Source organism: Myotis daubentonii, chromosome X, assembly GCF_963259705.1.
Source record: "Myotis daubentonii chromosome X, mMyoDau2.1, whole genome shotgun sequence".
NCBI lineage: Eukaryota > Metazoa > Chordata > Mammalia > Chiroptera > Vespertilionidae > Myotis > Myotis daubentonii.
Window position 1 is genome coordinate 111,800,800 of NC_081861.1, and position 16,495 is coordinate 111,817,294.

The 16,495-nt window shown below is 37.5% G+C and overlaps 1 protein-coding gene across 1 annotated transcript in view; it reads right to left on the reverse strand.

The window, feature by feature from the left end:
• The window catches only part of CFAP47 (cilia and flagella associated protein 47), a 467,420-nt gene that overhangs the window by 375,276 nt on the left and 75,649 nt on the right, over window positions 1-16,495 (reverse strand). The window contains 3 exon segments of the mRNA XM_059678706.1: window positions 161-305; window positions 3,500-3,577; window positions 14,607-14,738. Coding sequence (XP_059534689.1) covers window positions 161-305; window positions 3,500-3,577; window positions 14,607-14,738 — 355 coding nt within the window.

The following is a 16,495-nucleotide window of genomic DNA, read 5'->3' on the forward strand; positions in this document are numbered from 1 at the left end:
TTCTAGAAGTAAAACCATGATTATAGAGCATAAGAAAATCATTTACTGAATCATCAAAAACAGTTAAGAATAATTGCCCCTGACTTACAAAATTATATCTTTGAGCAACTTAAAACTGTTTTATTTTTACAATAATATCATTATAGTATAACATATATACCTGTTTTGTGTTTAAAAACGATTGAAAAATATAAATGACCTTCTAGATTAAACTCCACTCTGGCACGTGTTTTGCCTTTGTTCTTTACCAAAAATGGAATAATCTGGGTACCGCCAAGAAAGGTGCCGCCGAAGATAAATGTGTCCTAAAATTTTTAAAAAGGAATAATTAGAAAGTAGTGTAATAGTTTAAGAGAATAATTAAACTAAAAATTAAACTGTAAGAGGTAGACCTTAAAAGTCCTCATCATAAGAAAAATATTTGTAACTATGTATGGTGACAGATGTTAACTAGACTTATTGTGGCAATCATTTTTTTCAATAAATACAAATATCGAATCATTATGTTGTACACAGGAAATTAACATGTTTTATGTGAATGCTACCTCAACAAAAAATATACTGTTATGTTCACCAAAGACATTAACTAGAGTACTCCATAAAAATTAGTCACATTTTCCTTCCTTCCCCCAACTCCTGTATATCATCAGTTACCAAATCCCATTAATTCTGCCTCCTTCCTCACTTCTTATCCTTTTCGTAACTGAATAAAGTTAGTAACTCATCACTTTTCATTTCATTTCTAGATTCTCACTTTCTCCAATTCTCCTCTACAAAACTAAGTCACAATTAAAGCCGCTGAAAATCTGACCACACTGCTTCATGCATTAAAATTTAATGATTCTCCTCCATCTATAGGAGAATATCGAATTCATTAGCAAGGCTCACAAAGGTCACCATGACCTTCCCCTAGCTCATGTTCCAGCCTCACCTACCTTCATTCTCACCCTACCACCTTATACTTCAGTAAGCTGTATGACTTGTCATTTCCAACCAATACCTGATGCTTCAACCTTCTGTACCTTTAGCAAGGTGTCCCTTGGTCAGGAAGACCTTTCACTAACTTATTATTGCCTGATAAAATATTATGCATCCTTCAATCCCCAGTTTGATAAACCAAAACTAAGGACACTGCTCAGGACTATTTTTGTTCCTTATATTTACTTATATTACACCATCACAAAGTCCCTTTATTTGTTTACATATCTGTTTCTCCTGGTGGTGCTTAAGTATAATTCATTTTGCATCCATACAAAGTGAGACTTAGCTTAAATATATAAGGAATGTTTATTGATTGTATCTTAACTTGAGCTTATATGTCAGGATGTGCCTACACCACAAAACTATAGAATTTGTCCTTCTGGTGGTGCTACTATATATACCAGTGATGGCGAACCTATGACACGCATGTCAGAGGTGACATGTGAACTCATTTTTTTGGTTGATTTTTCTTTGTTAAATGGCATTTAAATATATAAAATAAATATCAAAAATACATGTCTCTGTTTTACTATGGTTGCAAATATCAAAAAATTTCTATATGTGACACAGCACCAGAGTTAAGTTAGGGTTTTTCAAAATGCTGACACGCCGAGCTCAAAAGGTTCGCCATCACTGATATATACCCTACAGTTCCTTAGTAAAAAAATTACATGTATTATTCAAAGAGAAAGAAGCAACAATATTCTAATGTTAAGGAAAATACTTCATTAAGGTCAATTGGCCACTATCTGTTTCACTTAAAATATCAACCCAATTGCACAGGTGAAATTTATAAAATCCAAAATGGTTAATGAAAGTTTGACACTTTACATATGCAAAAAAACCATTCCTCTTATCCCATTCTGGACTTGTCCATTTGCTCATTTGGGAAAAATTTCCTAATTGTTACTAAGATACAGAGTCAATGCCACACACTTATTAAATGTACTGCTAATAGTACCAGGTGGTACTAGAATATTTTTTTAAGGCAGCTATGTTTAAAATCCAACATAATTAGGAAATATTAATAAATATTTATTAATGTAAAGTTCTATAAACTACTTAGCTGTGCTATAACATGAAAAGCCTTCCACAAATGTCTTTGGCATGAGGAAATAAAGTAATAAAAGTCTCAATATTTGTTTAAAATTGTTCAAGAAGAAACACCATAGCAATGGAAAAAGCACTCTGATCCTACAGGGTTTAATATCCAGGAGTAACCATAGTCTTGGACAAGCTAGCTTAATATCTGTCCATCTATGTGGACTCATAATGCCTTCAATACTGAATAAAATAAGGTTTGGAACATTATACCATAGAATTGTGCTGATGCCATTAAAGTACAAACTAGTAGTGAGGCCTACGTAAGGCAACCAGCAGCCTCATTAATTTCTGCTCAATTTAGTTAAGCACCAAAATGGTGCTAGGTACTGGGAAACTATTGAAAGAGAAAAAGAAAAGTGCAGATAACCTGAAGACAATTGACAATCACTATAATGAAGATGTTCCCAGAATTGAAGATGTCTGTAACATCTTGTAAATGTCACAATAGAGGGGCATATGGGTCTGCTTTGAAAGATCAGGATAAGTTTCTCTGGGTAGATGAGGCCATATATAATTCCTGAGAGGCTGGCCAAAAAAAAAACATGTGTGTGCACTCTATCAATTATAGAACAAAATTTCATCAGGGTAACGAACAAAAAAAATTAAGTATAATTATAATGCAAAAATGCAAATCAACACCACAGTGAGATATCATTTTATATTCCAAAGACTGGCAAACATTAAGTCTTATAATACAATGTATAGAGCAATGGAATGTGAATCAATGGAAACTTGAAGGGAAAGTATGGAAATTATCTTGTGAGGTCAAACATGCATATATTCAATGTCTCAGCAACTCCACTCCAAAAGAAAACTCTTGCATAAGTGCCTCAGAACGTATGTATATCAATGTTCATAGGTAAAGTCTTTGTACTAACAAAAAAACCAGAAACACCTAAATTTATGAACAATGGAATGTGAATACAAATTATAGAATGTCTATGCAATGGACTATTAAATAGCTGTGATAATAGAATACAACCACATACACAACTTCGATAAAATTGGAAACACAATATTTAATTTAAAGCAACACACCAAAGACTGTACATGTTTTTTATAAAGCTCAAAAATGAACAGAGTAAACTAAACAATGAATGGTTAAGGAATTCATACACATATTGTAACCCAATTAGAAAAAGTAAAGGGATAATAACCAAAAAATGAAGGAAAGGAATTATCCCTTAAAAGGAGCAGAATCATGATGAAACCTACAGATGATTTAATGGTACTGGTAGTGCTCTGATACTTAAGTTTGGTGGTGAATTCTTACACCTTTATTTATTATTCTGCTTCATTACTTATTTACATATAATAATTTGTGTCAAATTAATACATAATAACATTTTTAAACATAAAGGGACTAACTAGGGACATAGAACCACCACAATTAGTAAACCGGATACACACTTACTGGTATGATTTCAATATCAGCAACGTCAGCAGTTCCACCAATCCTAAGTTCTATGTCACTTGAATGGCGTATAGCAACCTAATATTTAGAAAAAAATATAAAACTCTGTAGAAACCATTTTAAAATATACTCTTATACTGCTGAAGTGTTACCTGGCATTTATGTAACATTTTATAATTTAAATCATCATAACATTTTATAAATGTCACAAAATTTCTTCTGGCAGTTGTCATCACATTTCTTATTATGCGGAATTTATATTCCTAAGAGGAGTGAGTATTCAGCTCTTAAAACCTCCACCACAAATGGAATCAGCTGACAGATTGTGAACCTGACTGCAGAATTCTACCCACTTGAATTTATATTATTGCCTCAAACTCTCTGAGATCCTTTTGTATTTACCTAATTTCAATGGATTATTAAAAATAAAACCAACAGGAAACTGACTGCAAACATACTTCTTTCCATAGGAAGATACTAATATCCACAACAACTATAAATGAGAGCAGCTAAAAATTGATGAGTATATGGGCCGAGTATGGAGCTAAATACATTACCTTCTTTTTAATCCTCAGTATTCTGTCAGATTACTTCTATTAATAACCTAATTTCCAAGTGAGGAAAGCTAAGGCTTAGAAAGGCCAAATATTTTGTCAGGGTATTTAAAAAAAATTTTTTTTTGAGGTCATAAAACTTGAAAGCAACATCAGCGAAACTTGAACCAAGGACTATCTGAACACTCAACTGTTTCCAGGAAAATTATGATAGTGAAATAAGAATTTAGTTGTGTAATTCCTTGTTTGATTTTGCATCCCTAGCATCTACAACAGAGACTGTGTTGAATGAATGAACAAATTTCATTGTATTGCACTTTTAAAAAGGTAAGCTTTTCTAAATAAGCCAGTTAGAGAAAGACAAATATCACATGATCTCACTTATATGTGGAATCTAATGAACTGATGAATAAAATAGGACCAGAGGCATGGATGCATAAAATACAATAACAGATCTCAGCAGGGAGGAAGGCAGAGGGGCTAGGAAGAGATTAACCAAAGAACATCTATACTAATAAAACAAAAAGATGCAAATTCACTGTCCCTCCACAATGCCCACAAGCCATGCCCACCAGCGAATCAGGAGTGGGTATGCAAATTAACATGCCAAATATGGCATGTTAATTTGCATATGCAGGTGTCAAGCGTCCTGGGAGGCAACAGCGGCCATGGGCTCCTGGAATCATCGCCGGCCCCAGGAGGTGAGGCCGGCTGCACCAAGCCACACCTGCGGGCTCCCAGGAACTTTGGCGACAGAGAGCAGAGCAGGAGAGCAGGCAGAGAGCGGGAGGTTTGGAAGACTTGGCAGAGCAGGAGGCCGCTGGACATAGAGCAGAGCAAAAGAGAAGGCGGCTTGGAGGGCGTGGCTCCCTCTGTCACCCCAGCTTCCTCATCACAGCTTTGGAAACTGACAGCAGGGAGGAGGAAGTCCCACCCCCACAGAATCAGCTGAATCAGCCGCTGGTCAGGCAGCTCTCAGAGGCCTGACAGCCAGGATTCTCATTCACCTGCACCTCAGACCATGATAGTAGAGAGGTGGGACTATGTCTAAAGAACAACTGTTGATACAACGAAGCTCTGCAGCCAAAAGATGCTGGCGTTATCAACAGAAAATGTCAGAAGAGCAACGTGTGTCTGATCTTGAAAGAAGGCAGCACCTGTGACAGAATGTATCTGAAGAGCAGCTATTGGAAAAACGTCACTCTGATGCCAAAAAACACCGGTGTCATCAACAGAAAATGTCTAAAGACCAACGTGCCTTTGAAGTTGAAAGAAGACGGTGGCGACAACAGAATATGTCTAGAGAATAGTCATCAACAAGTACTACCAATTCTGGTAGGAACTGCCTTCTCAGCAAAAATGGAGTACATGAGGATGCAATTCTCAAACATAGTTGTGGTGGAATGACTGTTTGATGTGAATTTTGCCTATCCCTAAATTTCTCCAATGAAAAACCATCCGATGGGAAATTTACTCGATGTTGTAGCAAAGGGAAAGTCTGTCCAAATGATATACATTTTCCAGATTACCCAGCGTATTTAAAAAGATTAATGACAAACGAAGTTTCTGACAGTAAAAATTTCATGGAAAATATTCGTTCCATAAATAGTTCTTTTGCTTTTGCTTCCATGAGTGCAAATATTGCATCGCCATCAGGATATGGGCCATACTGTTTTAGAATACACGGACAAGTTTATCACCATACTAGAACTTTACATTCTTCGGATGGTGTTTCTCAGAAGTTTGCTCAACTGTATATTTTGGATACAGCCGAAGCTACAAGTAAAAGATTAGCAATGCCAGAAAACCAGGGCTGCTCAGAAGGACTCATGATCAACATCAACAACCTCATGCATGAAATAATTGAATTAACAAAATCATACAAGATGCTACATAAGGTAGAAAAGGAAGCCCAATCTGAAGCAGCAGCAAAAGGTATTGCTCCCACAGAAGTGACAATGGCAATTAAATACGATCGTAACAGTGACCCAGGTAGATAATTCTCCCCATGTAACCGAGGTTGCTGTCATATTCAGAAACTAAGATGGAGAACCTCCTTTTGAAAGGGACTTGCTCATTCATTGTAAACCAGATCCCAATAATCCAAATGCCACTAAAATGAAACAAATCAATATCCTGTTTCCTACATTAGATGCAATGACATATCCTATTCTTTTTCCAAATGGCGAAAAACGCTGGGGAACAGATATTGCATTAAGACTCAGAGACAAGGCCTTCGAGTTCCGACCGAGGCCAGACATTCCTGCTTCTCCCGTTTGGGTCTGGGTCCCTGGGGACTCACCTGGATCTGGAGCTCAGAGTCTGAGACTCCCTCCCGATTGAAACGGACAACCGCGCCCTCGGCCGCCAGCCCGCTCCGCGTGCACTTCGCACCTTAGTGTTTTACTTCAGCACTGTGCCTCCTCTGAGTCTCGTGTGAAAGAATGACTCAGCACAGGAAATCAGAGTGGCTACCCTCCAAGCTCCAACCCCAGAGCCGCTAACCTTGGGCTCTCCTCACACAGCTCCAGTCTACTCTGCCCTCCCTCTGCTGGAGCCCAAGTGCCTGGTACGTGGTGCCTTGTTGTGTTGTATTTTGTGCCCTTAAATCAACGCAGCAGATCCGAGCAATAGCAGCCTACTGAGCACCACACCCTCAGCTAAGGAACAGCAGCTGTACGTGAAACCGCCCCCCACCAGCCAGAAGAGCCACCACAGCTGTGAACAGCACCCACCAAGGAGCTGCTGCGAACTGAAGAGCAGCTGCTACCGCAACCGCCCGAAGAGCAACCACAGACCAAGGAGTCACTGCCACCCAGGGAGCAGCCACTGAACGACTCAACGTCTAGATATGTCAGTGAGATCAAACATGGGTAGACAAAGAAACCCCCAAAGGAAAGAGAAGGAGGACTCTCCAGAAAAGCAGCTAAGTAATACAGAGGCATGCAACATGACAGAAAAAGAATTCAGAATAAGGGTCCTAGAGTGCAGAAACCGGATGGAGGGAAAAATCGACAACCTCTGCAAGAAGCAAGAAGAAACAGATGAAAAAATCAACAACGTAAGTAAGACCCAAGAAGAAATGAAGAGTGATATAGCTGCAATAAAAAACACCATTGAAAGTATCAACAGTAGGCTAGGAGAAGCGGAGGACCGAATTAGTGAATTAGAAGACAAGGAAGCAAAACACACCCAAAATGTACTGCAATTGGAGAAAAAAATTAAAAGACAGGAGGAGAGCCTAAGGGAGCTTTGGGACACCATGAAACGAAACAACATACGATTAATAGGGGTACCAGAACAACAGAAAATGAACAAGGATTAGAAATCCTATTCGAAGAAATAATATCAGAAAACTTCCCTGAGGTGGGGAAGAAAAAAGTCACACAAGCCCAGAGAGTCCCATACAAGGTGAACCCAAAAAGACCCACACCAAGACACATCATAATTACCATGGCAAATGTTCAGGACAAAGAGAAAATCATACAGGCCGCAAGAGAGAGACGGAAAGTCACATACAAGGGATCTCCCATTAGATTATCAAATGATTTCTCAACAGAAACACATCAGGCCAGAAAAGAATGGACTGAAATTTACAAAGTGATGCAAAGCAAAGGACTGAATCCAAGAATACTCTATCCAGCAAGGCTATCATTCAAACTTGAAGGGGAAATAAGAAGCTTCACAGACAAAAAAAGACTAAGGGAGTTTATCACCACCAAGCCAGCAATGCAAGGAATGCTAAAGGGACTGGTATAAAAAGAAGAAATAAAAAGCTCAGAAGGAAACAGCCACACACACACAAAAAAAGAAATGGCTACAAACAAGTACCTTTCAATAATAACTTTAAACGTAAATGGACTAAATGCTCCAACCAAAAGACATCGAGTGGCTGAATGGATAAAAAAACATGACCCATACATCTGCTGTCTACAAGAAACCCACCTCATTAGAAGGGACTCACACAGGCTGAAAGTGAAAGGATGGAAAAATATCTTTCAGGCAAATGGAAAGGAAAAGAAAGCTGGGGTAGCAATACTTATATCGGACAAAATAGACCTCAAAGTGAAGGCTTTAACAAGAGATAAGGAAGGCCACTTCATTATACTAAAGGGATCAATACAACAAGAAGATATAACCCTGGTAAACATATATGCACCCAATGTAGGAGCACCCAAATTCATAACAAAACTCCTGGAAGATATCAAAGGAGAGATCGACAACAATACAATCATAGTAGGGGACTTTAATACACCATTGACAGCACTGGATAAGTCCTATAGACAAACAATCAGCAAAGATACAGCAATCCTAAATGACTCACTAGATAAGATGGACTTAATAGACATCTTCAGAACACTTCACCCCAAAGCCAGAGAATATACGTTCTTCTCAGGTGCTCATGGGACATCTTCAAAAATAGACCACATATTGGGTCACAAGCAAAGTATCCCCAAATTCAAGAAGATTGAAATCATAAAAAGCATCTTCGCAGACCACGCTGGCATAATACTAGAAATAAATTACAATAAAAACAACCCAAAATACTCAAACAACTGGAAGCTGAATAGCATGCTATTAAATATTGATTGGGTTACCAATGAGATCAAAGAAGAAATTAAAAACATCCTGGAAACTAATGACAATGAAAACACAACAATCCAAAACCTATGGGACACAATGAAAGCAGTCCTGAGAGGGAAGTGTATAGCCCTACAGGCCTATCTCAAAAAACAAGAAAAAATGGTAGTAAATCACCTAACTCTACAACTCAAAGATTTAGAAAGAGAGCAACAAGAAAACCCCAGAGTGAGCAGAAGGAAGGAGATAATAAAGATTAGAGCAGAAATAAATGACATAGAGACAAAAAAAACAATACAGAAAATCAATGAAACCAAGAGCTGGTTCTTTGAAAGGATAAACAAGATTGACAAACCTCTAGCCAGACTCACAAAGAAGCAGAGAGAGAGGACCCAAATAAACAAAATCAGAAACGATAGAGGTGAAATAACAGCAGACCCCACAGAAATACAAATGATTGTTAAAAAATACTATGGACAGCTCTACTCCAACAAACTAGACAACCTGGAGGAAATGGACAAATTCCTAGAAAAATACAACATTCCAAAACTCAATCAGGAAGAATCTAAAAATCTCAACAGGCCAATAACTATGGAAGAAATTGAAGCAGTCATCAAAAAGCTTCCATCAAACAAAAGCCCAGGGCCAGACGGCTTCACAGGGGAGTTTTACCAAACATTCAAGGAAGAACTAAAACCTATCCTCCTCAGACTACTACAAAAAATTCAAGAGGAAGGAACACTTCCAAGCTCATTCTATGAAGCCAGCATCACCCTAATACCAAAACCAGGTAAAGACAACACAATGAAAGAGAATTACAGGCCAATATCCCTCATGAACATAGATGCCAAAATCCTCAACAAAATCTTAGCAAATCGGATCCAGCAGTACATCAGAAAGATCATACACCATGACCAAGTTGGATTTATCCCAGGGATGCAAGAATGGTACAATATCGGCAAATCAATAAACGTGATACATCACTTAAACAAATTGAAAGAAAAAAACCACATGGTCATATCAATTGATGCAGAAAAAGCATTTGACAAAATTCAACACCCATTTTTGATAAAAACTCTCAGTAAGGTGGGAGTAGAAGGATCATACCTCAACATAATAAAAGCCATATATGACAGGCCCACAGCCAGCATCATACTCAACGGACAAAAACTAACACCATTTCCCCTAAGAACAGGAACAAGACAGGGATGCCCCCTCTCACCACTCCTGTTCAACATAGTACTGGAAGTGTTAGCCATTGCAATTAGGCAAGAAGAAGAAATAAAAGACATCCAAATTGGAAAAGAGGAAGTAAAACTGTCCTTATTTGCAGACGACATGATATTATACATACAAAACCCTAGAGACTCCATCAAAAAGCTACTAGACTTAATACATGAATTTGGCAATGTAGCAGGATACAAAATTAACCCCAAGAAATCTGAGGCATTTGTATACACCAATAGTGAACTTTCAGAAAGAGAGATTATAAAAACAATCCCGTTTACCATCGCACCAAAAAAATTAAGCTACCTAGGAATAAACTTAACTAAAGAGGTAAAAGACCTCTACTCAGAAAACTACAGGATGTTGAAAAAAGATATAGAGGAAGACATAAACAGATGGAAGAACATACCGTGTTCATGGATTGGTAGAATCAACATCATTAAAATGTCCATACTACCCAAAGCAATCTATAAATTCAACGCACTTCCCATTAAAATACCAACAGCATACATCACAGATCTAGAACGAACTCTCCAAAAATTCATCTGGAATAAAAAAAGACCCCGAATAGCTGCAGCAATCCTGAAAAAGAACAAAGTAGGTGTGATCTCAATACCAGATATCAAGATGTATTACAAAGCCACTGTTCTCAAAACTGCCTGGTACTGGCACAAGAATAGGCATACAGATCAATGGAATAGAATAGAGAGCCCAAAAATCAGCCCGAAACAATATGCTCAATTAATATTTGACAAAGGAGGCAAGAACATACAATGGAGCCAAGATAGTCTTTTCAATAAATGGTGTTGGGAAAATTGGACAGATATATGCAAGAAAATGAAACTAGACCACCAACTTACACCATACACAAAAATAAACTCAAAATGGATAAAGGACTTAAATGTACGACAGGAAACCATAAAAATTCTAGAAGAATCCAAAGGCAACAAAATCTCAGACATATGCCGAAGCAATTTCTTCACTGATACAACTCCTAGGGCATTTGAAACGAAAGAGAAAATGAACAAATGGGACTACATCAAAATAATAAGCTTCTGCACAGCAAAAGAAACCATCAACAAAACAACGAGAAAACCCACTGTGTGGGAAAACATATTTGCCAATGACATATCTCATAAGGGCCTAATCTCCAAAATTTATATGGAACTCATACAACTTAACAAAAGGAAGATAAACAATCCAATCAAAAAATGGGCAAAGGACCTAAATAGACACCTTTCAAAAGAGGGCATTCAGAAAGCCAAGAGACATATGAAAACATGCTCAAAGTCACTAATCATCCGAGAGATGCAAATCAAAACAACACTGAGGTATCATCTCACACAAGAATGGCTATCATCAACAAATCAACAAACGACAAGTGCTGAGAGGATCTGGAGAAAAAGGAACACTTGTGCACTGCTGGTGGGAATGCAGACTGGTGCAGCCACTATGGAAGACAGCATGGAGTTTCCTCAAAAAACTGAAAATGGAACTCCCATTTGACCCTGTGATCCCACTTCTAGGAATATATCCCAAGAAACCAGAAACACCAATCAGAAAGGATATATGCACCCCTATGTTCATAGCAGCACAATTCACCATAGCTAAGATCTGGAAACAGCCTAAGTTCCCATCAGTAGATGAATGGATTAGAAAACTGTGGTACATCTACACAATGGAATACTGTGCTGCTCTAAAAAGGAAGGAACTCTTACCATTTGCAACGGCATGGATGGAACTGGAGAGCATTATGCTAAGTGAAATAAGCCAGTCAATGAAGGAAAAATACCACATGATCTCACTCATTCATGGATACTAGAGACCATTATAAACTTTTCAACAATAATAGATACAGAGGCAGAGCTGCCTCAAACAGATTGTCAAACTGCAGCGGGAAGGCCTGGGAGGGTGGGGGTGCAGGAGGTAGGGGGATAAGAGATCAACCAAAGGACTTGTATGCATGCATATAAGCATAACCAATGCACATAAGACACCGGGGGATAGGGGAGGCTAGGGGACTGTCTAGGGCGGGGGGGAAAAATGGACACATATGTAATACCCTTTGTAATACTTTACGCAATAAAAATTAAAAAAAAAAGAAAAAAGAAAGACTCAGAGACAACAGTGTAATTGGCAATAATACTAGACAAAATGTAAGGACACGAGTCACACAAATGCAGTATTATGGATTTCATCTCTCTGTGCAGGCCACGTTCAATCCTATTTTAAATGCAGGAAAATTAACTCAACAGTTTATCGTGGATTCGTATTCAAAAATGGAGGCCAATTGGATAAATTTCATCAAAGCAAACCAATCTAAGTTGAGAGTTGAAAAATATAGTGGTTTGATGGATTATCTCAAATCTAGATCTGAAAATGACAATGTGCTGATTGGTAAGATGATAATACTTCCATCATCTTTTGAGGGTAGTCCCAGAAATATGCAGCAGTGATATCAGGATGCTATGGCAATTGTAACAAAGTATGGCAAGCCCAATTTATTCATAACCATGACATGCAACCCCAAATGGGCAGATATTGCAAACAATTTACAACACTTGCAAAAAGTTGAAAACAGACCTGACTTGGTAGCCAGAGTTTTTAATATTAAGCTGAATGCTCTTTTAAATGATATCTGTAAATTCCATTTATTTGGCAAAGTAATAGCTAAAATTCATGTCATTGAATTTCAGAAACACGGACTGCCTCACGCTTACATCCTCTAATTCCCTTTCAATGTGCACGAATTTCATGCACTGGGCCACTAATCTATATATATGAAAGGCTAATATGCAAAGTGAGTTCAACCAGGAGAGGGGGAATTAGATCGCTCGCAATGATGTGCACTGACCACTAGGAGGCAGCACAAAACAAAGAAAGGCCCTGGCCAGCAGCTGGCAGCCGAAGAAGGAAGGCCCTGGCCAACAGCCAGAAGGCCCTGATCAGCCGTGATCACCGGCCAGGCCTAGGGACCCTACCTGTGAACGAATTATGTGCACTGGGCCTCTAGTATATGCATAACCCATGGACATAGATATAGTGTGGGGAAGGCCTGGGGGTTTGATGGAGGGGGCAAAAAGGGGGAAAATGGGAGACATCTGTAAAACTGTCAACAATTAAAAAAAGGTAGGCTTTGTAAAAACAACATACTCTTCTAAGATACAGTAGAAATTAACCTTTTAGTAAAATTTGTACTTTAGTGGCCATATTATTCTATATTTTTCAGATTACTATGTAAAAATTCTGCCTAAATCACAGACCATATACCACAATAACTATTTTTAAAACATCTCTCACCTGGCTTGTGTGGCTTAGTGATTGAGCATTGAACTATGAACTAGGTCGTCACAGTTCAATTCTCAGTCAAAGCACATGCCTGGGTTATAGGCGCAATCCCCAGTGGGGAGCATGCATGAGGCAGCCAATCAATGATTCTATCTCATCGTTGATGTTTCTATCTCTCCCTTTCCCTTCCTCTATGAAATCAACAAAAATCTATTTTTAAAAAGCATTTTTTAATACAAGTTTCTCTATAGAAGACATAATTCTTAGGCTATTTTTTGGGGTGAGGCAAATTAGTGTTTATTACATTAAGCTACATATTATTTTTAAATTGTTATAGGGAACTGAAAGATAAAATGGTGATACTACTACATCTAAAGACATTCATTTTGATCTGATGACAGGGTACATATTATTTTTCAATGTGAATAAATGCACACAGTTAATCATCAAATTAAAGATCAAGAGTATTTTATTCTATGAGTTTATAATATGTAAAATTTATTACAGACTGGTCTTGTTTTATTTTATTTAATGAACACAGAAAAGTCCCTAAAATTAAGGTACTAACTTTTCATTTACATAATTGTTAGAACATTAAACAATAAAACATTTAATGTGTGCTATAACATATAGATGTTAACATCATATAAAATTTGCTAGTAATTCATTTAGTCATTAAAGCTATTTTTAATTAGCATTCCAAAATTATTTTTTTCTAAGATATATAATTAATGCCATGAAAAAAAAATTTTACTCTATGAATAGTGAGGGCTTGTCACAAGTTAAGAGATGCCAGATATAATTCCAATTTCATGTGAAAATGCCTCATATTAATGAAAGGTGTTCATTTAAATTTAGTACAAGTTTCTATTACCAACTTTTACCAGAAATATTTTCTACAAATCCTTTTGCCAAATTCTGTTAATCATTTTTATAATAGATGATATAGACAAGGTAGCTTTTCTTTCAGATTGCTAAAATCTGCACTTCATTAGAGTTAACTCATTGCTAGAATATAATAGAAATTTTAAAAACTCTTTTAAAAAATATATATTTTATTGATTTTTTTTTACAGAGAGGAAGGGAGAGGGATAGAAAGATAGAAACATCGATGAGAGAGAAACATCGATCAGCTGCCTCCTGCACACCCCCTACTGGGAATATGCCCGCAACCAAGATACATGCCCTTAACGGGAATCGAACCTGGGACCCTTCAGTCTGCAGGCTGACACTCTATCCACTGAGTCAAACCAGTCAGGGCATTAAAAACTCTTTAATAGCTTAACATTAAAACCCCTTTTTCATTTGAAGAAATCATTAAAACAAAACAAGTTTCTAAAAATAAATATGTTTGTAACATTTTATAGCATTATACTTACCACTACAAATATATTAAACAACCAAATAAATCCACATAGACATATATATGGTGCAGGGACTCATGTGTACAAACATACCTTTGCTATTACATCGAATTTTTCTGCCAAGATAGGTGTACAGGTGATAGTGACAACAGTTATCCCCCCAAAGGGAATTACTCCTTCTGATGGAACAATATTAATGATAGACATAAGAGTCCTACTGCAAACCTGTAAATGAAAATTTGCAGAAATGCTAATTATCCTTTCTTTTTAATTTTTTAAGTATAGTTGGCATATGATCTTATATTTGTTATATTAGTTTCATGTGTACAATATAGTGATTCAGCACTTTTAGACCTTACAATGTTATCATCCTATTAATTCTAGTAATGATCTGTCATGTGCAAACTTATTACAAAATTACTGACTACATTCCCCTTCCCGTTTTCAACTACCCTCACCCTTCTGGTAAGCATCATTTTGGTCTCTGTTTCTATGAGACTGTTTTTGTTCTGTTTTGTTTTCATTATCCTTTCAAGTTACTGTTCCAAAGCTCACACAGGAAAGCTTCCAAACTACTATCTAGAGAGAGGTCCTCCAGGCACAGGGCATGAGATGATTGTGTGTAACTGATTTTCAAACACCAGATGCACATATAGTTTGGATTTCAACAAGGATTTGCAAATGGAACATTCAGTAATGGCACCTTCCAATTCAAACAGGAAGCTGAAGTTTATTGTCTGAAGTGTTTTCAAGACTCTGCAAAACTTAAAAGGATGAGCTATATCTCTTAGGGAAGATGCTAAAGTTCTAGATACATTGATAATTTTGCCTTTTCCCTGATCATAAAAACTGAAAGCAAAGGTAGTTGGGAAGCAAGATGATAAAGTAACTTCCTCTTCTTTGTCATTTCCTTGATAGCCTAATGTCTAAGGTATCATGTTGACATTCAGAAAAGGAACTTATGATGTGGTTTGTCAGAGACCAATTTAGCCCTGTCTACCATCCTTTAAACCAAAATAATAAAGGGAAATTAGATATTTAAAAGGAGATAGGAAATTAAGATATTTGGGGATATGAAGGAACAAAGAGCCTTCAAATCTAATTCAGAAGCAACAGAATAAAAAAAGGTATCCTCATTTGGTTATTGGGGTAAAAGACATCCTATATAATAAAAGCCTAATATGCAAATCTACCAAACAGCGGAACCAGTGGAATGACCACTTGCTATGATGCACACTGACTACCAGGGGGAAGATGCTCAATGCAGGAGCTTCCCCCAGCCTACAGGCCCCAGGCCAGCCAAGGCAGGTGCCAGTGGCCCACCCCCCCCCCCCCACCCCGAATGCCCCGCCAGTTTCCCTGCAGAGGGAGGCGACTGGCAGCGGTGGTGAGGGGGCGGGGCCAGTGAGTGGGCGGCACCAGACTGGCCAAGGCTGGTGCTAGCAGGGGCCTCCCCAATTGCCTTGCTGGCCACCCCACAGATTGGCCCTGATCACCAGCCAAGCCTAGGGACCCTACCAGTGTAAGAATTTTGAGCACCGGGCCTTTAGTGTAAATAAAAGCTTGAATGAAAGATCTCTAATGCTAACTTCTGTTAGAAAATCTTAATAGCTTTTTCAGTTATAAGAAAAAACAAAACAAAAAATTCTATCACCACTTTAAACACACCCCCACCTGGCAATTTAGATCAGAAAAAAACTATAAATACAGTATTTTTACAATGGTCTGAGTTGCTACCTTGAGAGTCCTGATGACAGAGGAGAAAAGAAAAAGTACGTAATTAAATATGGAATGTGACATTGACAAAATACATTTTTAAATGGTATTTTCTTCAAATCACTTATCTTTTTTTAATATGACAAAATAACAGATAGAAAGAAAAAAGAGGGTAAGAGGAGAAGAAAAGGAAAGACTAAGAAAGAAAGGAAGAAATTAATTTTATGGGAAATTAAAAGGACAAAGTAGATAAAATATATTCAGAA